Raw genomic sequence first — 14,208 nt, forward strand, 5'->3', positions numbered from 1 at the left:
GGAGTTGCTAAGACCAGAGCCAAAAGTAGGAGCCTAAGTTCTGGTGGCTCAGATGACATTTGATATCAGCTAAAGAGTGTATAAAAAGAGAGAACAGAGGTATTTTCTTGGGGCTCTGAGCCACAGGAGGAGTGGCGCATGACTCTGGGCCAGCCATTGTTATGAGCTCCCTGGTTCCTGAACTCAGATGTTGATGGTTTCTTGGTAACTATGAATTGTGTTTGGTCTGTTAATAATGTATGTTTGTAATTTGTTGGTATTTGCTCTGAAGTTCAGAGTGCTGGCTTTTTCCCCTGAAATAAATGAATGATATTTGTATGTTGGATTGAAATAAGATTGTTAACCCCTTAACATTGCTTTCCTTAGTAAAGCAGATCAAAGAACCTGTGCTGGCAGCGTTCTTGTTGTTGGGCTTGTGTTGGTCTTTCACCCCCACAGCAGCTGCTAGCCAAATTGTTACAACAGCACTTAACAACACCAGAGTGCCTTGGCCATCACAAAATTTTCTTTAAAGGACTTGAGGCAATCGAAGGATGAACATCATAAGGCTATTGTGAAGGGGAATTAGATAACGTCTGTAAGATGATCAAGCTTTTAGGAGAGAAGGAATGTATCTATCCTGAGGACCTGCAGGTTCCTTTTTTTTCTTACAAGATCGCTTTGAGGTAGATGAGGAGTGTCAGGTCCATTGTCTCTCCCTGTCCCACCAACCCCATAACATCCCTGTAAATATCAGAATCATCAACAAACCCTTATTAAGTGACTATTATTTAATAGCTCCTGTTCCCTTACTGGGGTAGCTAGATGATGCAAAGTATAGAGCACTGGCCATTAAGTCAGGGGGACCTGAGTTCAAATCAGACTTCAGATACTTACTAGCTGTGTGCCCCTGGGCAAGTCATTTAACCCTGTTTGCCTGAAACAACCCAATAACAAAATGTCCTCATTACTTTAAAGTTCACAAGCACCATCTTCATGAGAAGCCACATGTCCCTGTTTATAATGACATTGTCCTGAATGCATTAAGTCCCAGCACATTATGGAACCTTCTGGAAGAGATTCAGAAGGTATAGGAACTGCATATGTCAATTTCATCAGTATAGAAAATTCCCTGAATGAGGGAATTCTACTGTAGGTAGAAGTGCCGGGGCACTGAAAGTTTAAGTGACTTGACCAGGTCACAGTCACGATGTGGAAGAAAGCAGGATTTGAACACAGGTCTTCCTGCCTTCAATGCCATCCCTATGCCACAATTGCTTTTCATGAGTGTTGTTACTCAAAAACTCATTTGTGACTGAATAATGAAAATAACCAAGACTTTATCCTAACCATCCACACCAAAAAAGCCAAGTGAAAAGTTCCTATTGTCTAGCCAGAGATTCCCAAAGTGGGAGATACTATTCTCTGGAGGGTGCTGGAATGATCCAGGGGAGTGGTAGGAGCCTAGGGTCCAATTGTGGGAGAGGCGATTGAATAAAAATAAGGGGGCAGTGGAAGCATAAGGAAAGAAGAGAAGAAAATTTTGAAAAACTGTTTGTACATGTTTCATCTGTTGTGTAACAGAGTTAAAGTCGTAGTGATTACGTTATTTTCCAAATAAACACACAAAATGCAAGTTATAACCAATCAGCATTCAAGTTCACCAACGGGTCTTAACAAGCAAGTGTTGGCAGGCAAATCTGTTATGCATTGTAGGAAAGTCTAGTATATTTTGGCAGGAATATGTGTGTGTTTACAATACTATGTTATATGGTTACGTGATGTAATATTACATCATCAAATTTTCAATGCAGGAAAAAAATCCACAAATTTACAATAAATTATTAAATTTAAGATGTATCTTTTAAAAAAATGATATTTTTGGAAGGACACAAAATTCAAAAGAAACTGTTAAAGGGTTAAAGAAAGTAGATTTCCAGGGGGGCGCTGCCTAGGCTTTTGTCTGAACCAAAGACCCATCTTTTTCTTTTTTTTTTAATAAATAGATTTTATTAATATATCTTGCTTTTACACTGCCTAAATTCCCTTCCGTCCCTTATACTCCTAAAGAATCATCTGTTATAACCAAGAGTTTTGTTTTGTTTGTTTTTTAAAGAGAAAGAAGAGAAAAAAATTTAGGAAAATTGAATAAAAGGTAGAAAAAGTTAGACACTAAATTCAATGTTCCATGACTATGTGTCTTGCCCTACACACTTCTGGAAAGGGGCTGAGGGAAATGTCTTCTCAAATTTCTTTTTTGACATCAATCTTACACTTTCTAATCTTGCAGCATTCATTTTCAGTGGTTTGTGGTTGTTCTTTCCATTTTCATTTTTATGGCCTTTGTGCTTGTTATTTTCTTGGTTCTGCCTACTTCACTTTGCATCAGTTCATATAAGTCTTTCTGCGCTTCTGTGCATATTAATATTCCATTACATTAATACATCCAAATTGGTTTAGCTATTCCCTGATTGATGAGGCCTATCTTTTTCACAGCAATATACTTCTGTTGGTGCTTTGTGTCCTCCAGTAATAGAACTCAACAGCCCTTAAAGAATTGATATTGAAGATCTCCCAGAGGTTAGTGGAGAGATGGGTGTCAGCAGGCTGCAACTCATTGCAAATGAGGAATTGCACAAGAGAAAGAACATGAAGGGAAAATATGCAAAGAAAAAAATGGACATAGCAGAAAGGAGGGAAGACCAATGAATACACCACTGGCTCCACTTGTGTCCCTGAAATATCAGAAATAATAATAATAATGACATGTACTTCACTGTTTTATTTCACATTTACATTTTACGCTTTAAGGGTTGTCGTTCGTTCTTCATTCTCGAGGAGGACCAGTGATATCAGGAAGGTGATGTCTTGGCTTGCAAATGAATTAGATTTAAGTGAGGCAGAGCTGTGCAAAGTCATCAGCCTCACTCTCTCCTCCAGAGTCATCAGAGTCCAGTGGCAAGACACAGGTCAGGACGACTGGCAATGACCCCAGAAAGAGTGGAGACCTTGGCCGTTTTGAGCCAAGGTCTTTCCGAGCGTGACAAAATGCTTCCAATACATCATCTCATTTGATCCCCAAATCAACACCATGAGCTTGGTGTTATATTACTGCCATTTTACAGTTGAGGAAACTCAGGCTGAGAGGTTACATGATTTGCTCAGGTTCACACGGGTAGTAAATGTCCAAGGTGGGATTTGAACCCAGTGACTTGAAATCTAGTCTTCTAATCACTATACCTCCACCAGGTGGGGCAGATGACCCCGTGGTGAAATTAAGGACATCCACAGATAAGTCACACAGGATAAGTTGAGATCTGCATGATTGGGAATTCCCACATTGATGAGAACACAGATCACAGATAAGGAAACAGAGCCTTAGAGAGGTAGCAAGGCACTTTCATAATTTCTGGTTTTACAAAGCTCTGGTATTCAAGGTTCCTGATTTCTATGGGGCCTTTTCTATTTCTAGATCCCTTTGTACCCTCCATATTTCAGTAACATAATGTTATTCTCCATCCCTTTGCTCCTCTTCTCTTCTCCTATCTTCATAACTGCAACACTCTTCATGCTTCTCCCTTAAACTTTTGTTGAAATTCTTCCTAGATACCACCTCCTCTATGAAGCTTTCTTTGGCCATTCTTTCTATTCTCAAGTGACAGTGATTCCTCTGCTCTCAAATTTCTCATAGAACTTTGCGGGGGTCATGGGGGGGGGGTCTTTTTTGTACTCATCTTCCTCTCCTATGTATCATTGGTGGTTTTTACTCATCCTTCCCTGCATTAGATAATAAGTTCTTTGAAATTAGGACTTGTATTCTCAGTATTTTTTGTGTCTCCATGCTAAGCAAAGTACATATTTATACAGAATAGACACTTAATTGCATTTTTGTTGAATTAAATTGAAATGAATTAGTTCCTGCCCTAAAGGACCTTGAAATGTAGCATGAAATAAGACATATATATGTAACAGCAGCTCTAAGCTTTGGGCTTCCACAGACCAGGTTCTGTTTCAGAAGCTGCCCTACCTACCACCCAAATTAATAACTTTTTGGCTCATTATGCCTCTGCCCAGAATTTACCGTAGGAAAAATCTCTGACTATAGTACTTGTGTAGGTTCACACAGATGTGGGGGAAAGGGTGTTCCAGACTGCACACAAGGAAACAATGCATTTTCTGATACAGATTATGCAAAAAAAAAACCCAGCCAAATATAAAGGACTCATAATATCCCATGAACACTATGGCAAAACACAGAAAAGACTTACAGTAGCCCATTAATAATCATAAAATTCTCCCTCTTCTGTTAGTCCTATTTCCACAGGGTCCTAAGGTCTTCCAGAACCATTGAACCATGTTGTGGTTTAGACTCTCTTGGGAAGGGAAATGAACTTGGGGTTGATATCAGGGCAGCTCTCTTACTTTCCAGTGAGTATGTCTTCCCAAAAAACATAAATACATTTCTCCAAATTCATCACACTTCTCTGTGGCTTGCACTCCTCCAGTAAAAGAAATTAATTTGAGGTTGCTAGGTAGGCAACCTTCTGAGGTTCCATTGAGATGCCTTTTCATCCCCAAGAGACCCATACAGGCATCCAGATTATGATGAGCCCCTGAGGCCATGAGTACCCCTGGAAGAAAGACATTTGGTCCTTCAAGACAGGCAACCTTTCTCCTACTAGATCCCTGCCTCTCTGAATAATTCATAGGAAGAGAGCAGAATATGCAGTCCAAGTCCCTTACCCTTGCAAATGGTAACCTTAGCCCCTAATCACTTCTTCCTCTCTAGGACAAAGTGACAATTCTCTTCTCTCTCCAAGATGCTAGTTCAGTCCAGGAAAACTCAACTTCTCTTGAGAGAAGGCTGGATTCTAGGATTGGGAGGAAATCCCTCACTGAGAGTTGGCCAATTCTGGAACTCCTGAGCTTGAATTTCCTCAAGAGAAGAGCTCTCAGTAACTCCAGAATTTAACGTTCAGGAACTCACCACTTGCACCACGTGGTTCTCCTCTCCAGGACTGCCACATGGTTGAGAGAATGAATTACTCTGCTATCATATATCTAGGATGAGGTTCTATGGACACTCACCCACTACTCTGGCTGTTGTCATTTCTTCCGCTGAGAGGTTGCTGTCTCTTGAGAACTTGGCTACGTTGTTCCCTTCTCCACAGCTGCCATATTGATTGAAAGCATTTGGATCCTATGTGCCCTGACCCAAGGCAAGAGTTCAACGTTCCATAGCTCAGATCTTTTATATTCCATGGTCTTCTTCCTTTCTAACAATCTCTGATCTGACATTCTTTGCTTTAAAGACACAGTTTTGACATTCTGTGTTCTAAGGATCCTCTCAACTCTGACATTCTTTTTTCATAATTAATTTATATATTTTTAGGTTTCAATATTCACTTCCATAAGATTTTGAGTTTTAAATTTTCTCCCCCTGCCTCTCTTCCCCCCCCTCCCCAAGCATGCAATCTGACATAGGCTCTACTTACACATTCACATTAAGCATATGTTCACATTAGTCGTGATGTAAAGAAGAATTAGAACTAACGGAAGGAACCACGAGAAAGAAGAAACAAAACAAAACAACAAAAGAAAAGGAGAGCAAATAGTATGCTTCCATCTGCATTCAGACTCCTAAGTTCTTTCTCTGGATGTGTATGGCATTTTCCATTGTGAGTCTTTTGGAGATGTCTTAGATCCTTGCATTGCTGAGAAGAGCTAACTGACATCTATCAATGTCAGTTATCATACAATGTGGCCGATACTGTGTACAGTGTTCTCCCGGTTCTGCTAATTTCACTCAGCCTCAGTTCATACAAGTCTTTCCAGGTTTTTCTGAAGTTCACCTGCTCATCATTTCTAATAGCACAATAGAATTCCATTACATTCATATACCACAACTTGTTCAGCCATTCCCCAATTGATGGAGATATCCTCAATTTCCAATTCTTGGCCACCACAAAAAGAGCTGTTTTGAATATTTTTGTACATGTGAGTCCTTTTCCCCTTTTTATAATATCTTTGGGATACAGACCTAGAAGTGGTATTGCTGGGTCAAAGGGTATGCACAGTTTTATAGGCCTTTGGGCATAGTTCCAAATTGCTCTCCAGAATGGTTGGATCAGTTTACAACTCCACCAACAATGCATTAATGTTCCAATTTTCCTAAATCTTCTCCAACCTTTATCATTTTCCTGTTATGTTGTGTTAGCCAATCTGACAGGTGTGATGTGGTACCTCAGAGTTGTTTTGATTTGCATTTCTCTAATAAATAGTGATTTAGATCCACTCTGACATTCTATATTCTAAAGAATCTATCAGTTTTAACAATGTTCATTCTTTGGTCTCTCTCAGCTTTGAAATTCTGTGTTCTAATGTTCCTTCCATTTCTGAGTTTCTAGATCCTTTCAGTTCCGACATTCCACGTTCTAAGGTCCCTCCCTGCTGTAACATTCTATGTTATAAGGTCCCTCCCAAGCCCTGATAATCCATATTTTAAGATTTTTCCTGAATATGATGTTCTTTCCTCCCAGATGAAAATGTTATGATCTCTATGACATAATAGGCAGATATGAATAAAAATGGTAGCAAGAATTTTTATAGGAAGATTGAAGGTATAACCTTGGGGCCCTGTATTATTGAGCTAGACCCAGGAGAAAGAGAGGGAGACAAGGGAGACAAGGGAATTTTGGCTTAAAGTAACCCTTGGATTTCTGTTTAATCACATTCCTAGTTCTGGGGACCTGAGGGAGACCAAGAGAGTTCTGAGGCCTCCATGAGGGTTTGGTAGTACTCTAAAGATTGACCAATCAACAATCATTCATTAACTGTCTACTTTGTACCCCAGGCTGTGCTGGGCATTGTGAATACAGACAAAAATGCAACGATCCTTGCTCTCAAAGATCTTAGGTTTTATTAGTAATCAATAGGAATTCATTTGTTTGAAGCGATGTCTTATACTTTTATTAAAAGGAGAATTCTCTGCCAGTAAATTATAATATGTTTGAATTTCCACTAGTATCCAATTCTACATTTTCCATCTTGGCTGCAGGGATCCAGAATTTCACCTTTCATACATCAAAACCTATAGATCAAAGTTTGGGATTCATTTTAACCTAGCAAATGATTTTGATTTGGATCTGTGTAATTGGTACACCAACAAAACAAGAAAGATCAATTTTCTAATTGTCTTACCTGCCAGAGATATTAGCCTGTCACATAATGATAATTAAAGCATCCTTAAGCCAGTAATATCAAATGAGTAAGGTTAGGTGAACCCTAGCTATTTCTAGGGATAAAGTGGGTTCCCATATTCCCTTCTAATCCCGGAGCCATGGATTTGCAATTGAAACAAAGGCAGAAAGGAAGGTAGGAAAGAGGGAAGGAGAGAGGAAAGGAAGGAAAGAGGAAAGGAAAGAAGGGGCAGGGGAAGAAGGAGGAGAGGGAGAGGAAAATAGAGAGCAAGAGGAATAGGGAGGGAGGGAAAAGAGAGAGAGGGAGAGAGAAAGACAGAGAGAGAGAGAGAGAGAGAGAGAGAGAGAGAGAGAGAGAGACTTTTTAATTATTTAATTTAATACAATTTTTTAACCTATTAACCTTTAAATTAGATTAATTAAAACCTATTAACCTTTAAACCTACTAAAACTGCTGGATAAACTTTTCTCTCCCTAAATCTACCAGCTAATTCTCTCTATTTTTCTTTGCGTGGTCTCCTAAATCCAACCAAAATAAGAACATAGAATCATAGAATGTTAGAATTGGAAGGAACTTTAGAACAGAAAATGTCAGTTTGGAGAGGGAAATTGGAGCACAGAATATCAGATCTGGGAGGGGTGTCTTAGAATATAGAAATAGCTAGCGTTTATAAGGATTGCAAAGTGCTTTGCAAATATTATTTTATTAAATTCTCCCAGTGACCTTGGAAGGAAGGTGCCATTAATACCCCATCTGATAGATAAGAAAAATAAAGCACATAGAAGTTAAGTGACTTACTTAGGGTCACACAGCCAGTAAGTATCTGAGGCAGAATTTGAACTCGGGTAGTCCTGAACTCCATCTACACAGCTGCCTCAGGAAAGATGTTAGAATATAAAATGGAGATAAACATTGAATGTCATAATGAGAAGAAGGGCTATAGAACTGTAATATGGAAGGAACCTTACAACCTGGAATGCCAATGCCGGAAGGCACCTTAGAGTTCATCTATTCCAACCCTTTCCATTTTATTGAGGCAGGCAGTACTGGTCATATTATGTCCATTGTGCAGCTGAGTTAAACCAAGACCCAGCCAGGTTGAATGACTTGCCCAGAGCCACATGGCTGGTCAGTAGCTGCTAGGACCTCTAAATCTATGAATATTTATGATTAATTAATAATATCTTATCTGTGGTTTCAATGACCTTTGTTATGACCTATGTGTAAGAGTGGGATCACAACCACCCTCCCCAACCCACTTAACCCTAATATTCCTATTAGATGAGAACACAGCTTGGTTGATCAACCAATTAGAGGTGTGAAACGGGTGTGAACAAGGTCTGACATCTTCACTTCAGCTGGATGCTACAGGAAGTCTGTTCAGATTGGTTGAAGAACTTGTTTGAAGTCACCACCTGAGGATCTTGTATAAAACTGGAAAGCTAATTTGGAATGAGAGATCCCAGGGTCTGGTCACTTAAGATAGAAATATTATAGCCAAGCCTCTGGGAAGGGATTGATTCAGAAGGACAGGGCACCTAAGCTTCTCTTACCCTCTTTCCTCTACCCCACCAAAAGGGAACCTTGTGAATTTCAGAAGACCAGAGGACTTGGACCTTTCCATTGATGTCCTAGCAGTGTCCCCAAGACAACAACAGCTGACTCTGTCTTCATTAGCAGCTGAAGATGGACTGGATTTGATAAGGAAAAGCAGATCCAAGATTCTATAAGGAATCCAAAGTAAGTTATGTCATAGCTGGGGGGAACATTTTACAGACTCCAGCAAAAGGACTTCCAGGAGCTATGAGATACTCCTTTGCTATATGTGCCCTAAGCTAGAGCTCACTCTCCCCTAGCCTCTGTATGTATTTGTGGAAGAATGGGTTGCCAAGCTGGGAAGGCTTATTTTGTACCAGTTATAATACCACAATAAATACCTATTTCTAAAAAAATACCTTTAAGTTTGTCTGGCTGATATCAACTGATAATTATAGGGGAAGCACACTGGTGGGGGCTTATAAGTTATAGCATTAGAAAAAAAAACCTCCACACTCCCACCCCCAGCCTGTCGGGGCGACTCTTAGACTGTGACAGGACAAGCAGCAGCTGATTTCTTAGGAATGTGACTTGGCAGTGTGGGTGGGTGTTTGTTCCTCAGAATTTTGTAACTATAAGTACCCATGTCAGATAGGCCATTTAGTCATTTAGTCATTGGACATGAGCCATCTAATCTCTCAGAGTCTCAATTTCCCCATCTATAAAATATCAAGTTAAAGTAGGCCTCTGATAGATGATCCTATTTAATCTCTCAGTCTTTGTTTTCTCATGTGTAAAACTGAGATGTTGTTTAGTCATGTCCAACCCTCTGTGACCCTATTTGGGGGTTTTCTTAGCAAAGATACTGGAGTGGTTTGCCATTTCCTTCTCCAGCTCATTTTACAGATGATGAAACTGAGGCAAAAAGGGTGAAGCGACTTGCCCAGGGTCACACAGCTAGTAAGTATCTGAGGCTGGATTTGAATTCAGACCTGGTACCCTATCCACTTTGACACCTAATTGTCCTAAAATAAAGATTACAAAACCACCGTCTTTCCAATTGGGAAGCGACCTTTGAGTTTGTCTAATCCAACCCAAACAGGGGCAAGCATTCCTGCTATATTACTTGAATTGCTTCCCTCACTGGCATATTGCAAGCAAAGAGCCTTGCAGACCATAAAATGCTATATACAAAGATATTGAAAGAATGTAGTACAGTGGCAAGCACCTGGAATCAGGGGAGATGCTCTGGGTACTGGCTTTGACTTCAGGCCTCAGTTTCCTCATTCGTAAAACCAGGGATTGGACTAGATGGATCCTGAGGACCTGTCCAAATCTTGGTCTATAATCTGGGATTATTGTCTCTCCTCCCACAGCCTCTGGTTAAAAAGGCCATTTCTAAAGAGGAGGCTGGACTTTTCAGTGCTGGCTGCTGGGACGCTCCCAAGCACCACCCACTGAGTCAGACTCTTCCCGGGGCTGGAGCCTGAGATCTAAAGGGCAGTCTTCCAAACAGGGTAATAATCGTCCCATTAAAATTAATGTCCGTGAAGAGAGCCATTAAAAGCCTGCAGATTAAAGGGGAAATTGTTCAATTTAAACCGAAAGGGCTTTTTAAATAGACACTGGGTCTTAATTCTTGGAATGAGACACCCCTGCAATTTATCAGGTCCCCGTTTGCAAGAACTGGGGAACTATAAACTGCGCTCTAGGTGGGAGGAAGGCAGATCCTTGTTGGAGAAGCTAATCCTTAGCCAGAATCAAGTTCGTGCTCTCAGAATATTTTCACCAGCAGTGGCCTGGGTTAGAATATTGCTTCAGCCACCTATTATCTCTGTAACATTGAACAATCACCTAAGGGAGGGGGAAGTGGGGGAGGGACCTGTGGCCTCGTGGCTGCAAGTGGCCTTTTAGGTCCTTGGGTACAGCCTTTTTACTGAGTCCAAGTTTTACAGAACAATTCCTTTTATGAAGGGGATTTGTTCTGTGAAGTTTGGGTTCAGTCAAAGGGCTGCACTTGAGGACCTAGAGGGCCACATGTGGCCTTGAGACCCCTGACCTAACCTCTCTGGACTTCAGCTTCTTATCTGTAAAATGAGAGGGTTGGATTAAATGACTTTAAAGATCTCTTTTAGCCCTAAATCCATTATTCTAAGGACCTGAGCTTGCCCACCCTCTCATCCACTTGACCAAAGCCAACGAGAACCAGATCTTCCCTGATAGGTCCCTATTTATTAAGGCAGTAGAATCTTTTGAAGCCCAAAGACCCTACCAACTTCTGGGCTCGTGTTATAGTGTCTTATTCAGTTTTTCCCCTGCCCAGACATCTGAGCACTCTGATAATGGTGGAACTGCTTGGAATCTTTTGGGGCGGGGCAGAAGGGGAGCAGTTGGAAGGTCCCTCAAGTGGTCTGTGAGTGCTGTATATACATCTATGTCCTTTGAGTATAGGGACAGATGTCTGTTTAGTAACACAGTGTGGTAGGAATGTAAATGGGGAAGGAAATGAATAGGAGTCGGAAAAACTGGGTTCTAGTCTTAGCTTTGTCACCAAACTGCTGTGAGACTCTGGCTAAACCTGGGAATGTCTACCCTCATCTTCCTCACCCTGGATGAGATCTATGTGTGACCCCTCCAGCTCTGAAAGATAGGAATTTTCTCTTTCTCCTTTCCTTCCTTTCTCTCTCTTTCTTTTTTGTTTGTGGAGGGGGAAGATGAGGCAATTGGGGTTAAGTGACTTGCCCAAGGTCATACAGCTACTGTCAAGTGACTGAGGTCTGAATTTGAACTCAGGTCCTCTGATTCCAGGGCCGATGTTCTAATCACTGAGCCACCTAGCTGCCCCAGTTTTGGTTTTTTTGAACTGAATCTGGCATTAACAGGACCTAGGTCCCAACCCAGCCTATTTATCTAGGATAGCTTTATACATTGACAGCTTGAAGGGCCCTGGAAGGCCATCTAATCCAAACCCCCCATTCGAGGGTTAAGGAAACAGAAGTTGAGAGGGGGAAAGTGAATGTAAGCTATTTGGAGTAAGACTTCCTTTAGAACTCTGTATTTATGTACCCAGTGCTTATTTACTATCCCAGATCACACAAGTAGGGAACATCAGAAGCAGAATTCGAATCCAGGTCCTTTTATGCCAGAGCCAGAGTTCTTTCCCCAGAGCCAGGCTGACTTCTCTTGACCTTTTTCCTCATCCATGTAAGGTAGGAAATTGTGCTGCACATCCGTCAATCAATCGATAAACATTTATTAAATGCCTACTATGGGCCAGACGCTGTGCTAAGCCTTGGGGATACAAAAAGAGACAAAAGACAATCCCTGCCCTCAAGGAGCTTAAAATCTAAGGGGGAAGACAACACACAAACAATATCTACAAAGCAAGCTACATACGCGATAAACAGGAAATAATTACAAGAGGGAAGGCTCGGAAATTTAGAGGGGTTGAGGGAAGCTTCCAGTAAAAGAAAGGATGAGGCTTGAGGTTCCAGCTTGGAGCCCAATGTTCTATCTCTATTTACCTACCTTTGCCCTTCCCATTCCCCAATTTACATCCTGCACAAAATTTGGGGATTTAACCCCTTGATTCGTGAGGGGGTAGATCTCGCCTGTCTGAAGAACACCTGCTCAAGCTAAGGGCCTCAGTATATTCAATTCTACGGTAGAGATTGGGGTGGTCTTTTTTCCTTCCCCAATTCCTGCTCGTCAAACCTATCTGGGCTACACTGAGGTTGCTAGCATATATTGTAAATCCAAGGGGTTCGAGGCGAGGCAGAGAACTCTTTAATAAAAGACAAAAGTTGTCCTTAAAGGCTGAATGGGAGGAAAGTGACGTTTCTTTCCAAAATATTGCGAGTGGCTTCTCCCCGGGGGCGCTCGGGGACAGGGCGGGGGTACCAGGAATGACCAGCTGAGCTCCGAGGCTGTTAACAGGTGCTAGGAGAGCTCAAGTTGGTTTCACTGTCCACAGCCCCCTCCAGCTAAAACCAGGGTGGGGAAGCACCAGCACCTCGGGACGAGGGGAATCTGGTGACAAGTTCTGGCCGGAAACCAGCCAAGTTAGGTCGAGTTGGGCCCAGGAAAGGTTCTTCCCCTTCACCCGCCTTTCCCCACTCCTCCTCCCAAAATAAATACACTCATGAATAATAATACGAATTTGGTCTCCACCAGCGACACGGCCTCTCGCCAGGGCTGAAAAAGAGAAAGATCCAAAGCAAAATAGACGAGGAAATCACACCCAGAGCTCCGTTTCTTGGTCTCCGCAGGTGTCTCCAGCAACGCACCAGGCGGCCCGATCCTGGCCGGGCCGAGAGCTTCGGCTGGGCGGAGTCCGCCCCCCCTGCCGAGCCCCAGCCCAGCCTAGCTCCCGGCACAGGCAGGGTTAAAAGTTACCTCTCGGTTTCTTCTGCCTCCAGCCCCCCCGGGGCCGGATGATGTAACCCCCCTTCTAGCCCTCCCCCCCTCTACCATGTGACACTTTAATTAATAATAGCGCCGTCGTCCGCCCCACCAGCGCCCGCCCGACACACCACACACACTCACACACGTACACAAACACAGAAACTTGGTGTGCGGAGCCGGGGACGGAGCCGGAGCGCATCAAGGCGCAGCCGGAGCGCACGCGGCTGGAAGCGCAGCGGTGCGAGGAAAGGAAGGTGCCCGCGGGCGGAGAAGGGCACCCGGTGCGGAGCCGCAGCAAGGCGGCTGGACCGGACCTAGCGAGCGGAGCGGGAGGAGGAGGAGCGCGGGAGGCTTCCGTCATGTGCCCTTGCCCCCTGCACCGCGGTCGCGGCCCCCCGGCGGTGTGCGCCTGCAGCTCCGGCCGCCTCGAGCAGCGCGCGGCAGCCGCGGCACAGCTCACGGCCGCCCGCCTCAAGGCGCTCGGGGACGAGCTGCAGGAGCGGACCATGTGGCGGCGCCGGGCGCGGAGCCGGCGGGCCGCAGCCGAGGCGGCGGGCAGCGGCGGCGGGTTCCCCGCCTACTGGGTTTGGCTGTGCGCGGCCGCTCAGGTGGCGGCGCTGGCGGCCTGGCTGCTCCGGAGGAGGAACCTGTAGGAGCGCGGGGGCTTCTTGGCGGGGGCCGAAGCGGAGACCGAGCCGGAGCCCAAGCAACAGGTACTGTCCTGGGGCCGGGCTGGGGACCCGCTACTTGGGGCTGGGCAGGACTTAGAGGTCGGTGCTGGCAAACGCGGGCTGCGCTGGGCTAGGACTGGAGAGGACCAAGTTTCTCCCTCCGTCTCTCCGCTCCACTCTTCGCTTTCCCCCTGCCTCTACCCTCTCCCTGTTTCTTTCTCCCTTTACTTTCTTTCTCCTTGTCGGTACGTCTGTTTCTCATCTACTCTCCTATTTTTCCTCTCTCTCCCCTTCTTTCTACCCATTCTTACTCTCCTCTCCTCTCCTCCCCTCCCCTCTCCTCTCCTCTCCTCTTCTCTCCTCTCCTCTCCTCTCTTCTCCTCCTCGTTTCTGCGCTCTCCATACTAATCTATCTTTC

At 43.7% G+C, this 14,208-nt stretch overlaps 1 protein-coding gene across 1 annotated transcript; it reads left to right on the forward strand.

The window, feature by feature from the left end:
- Positions 1-13,478: 13,478 nt before the first annotated feature.
- Positions 13,479-13,772, forward strand: HRK (harakiri, BCL2 interacting protein). Its single transcript, XM_036751976.1, has one exon. The coding sequence runs from the start codon at positions 13,479-13,481 to the stop codon at positions 13,770-13,772; it is 294 nt and encodes a 97-aa protein (XP_036607871.1).
- Positions 13,773-14,208: the final 436 nt, after the last annotated feature.

This window comes from Trichosurus vulpecula, chromosome 1 (assembly GCF_011100635.1).
Source record: "Trichosurus vulpecula isolate mTriVul1 chromosome 1, mTriVul1.pri, whole genome shotgun sequence".
In the NCBI taxonomy this organism is placed as follows: domain Eukaryota; kingdom Metazoa; phylum Chordata; class Mammalia; order Diprotodontia; family Phalangeridae; genus Trichosurus; species Trichosurus vulpecula.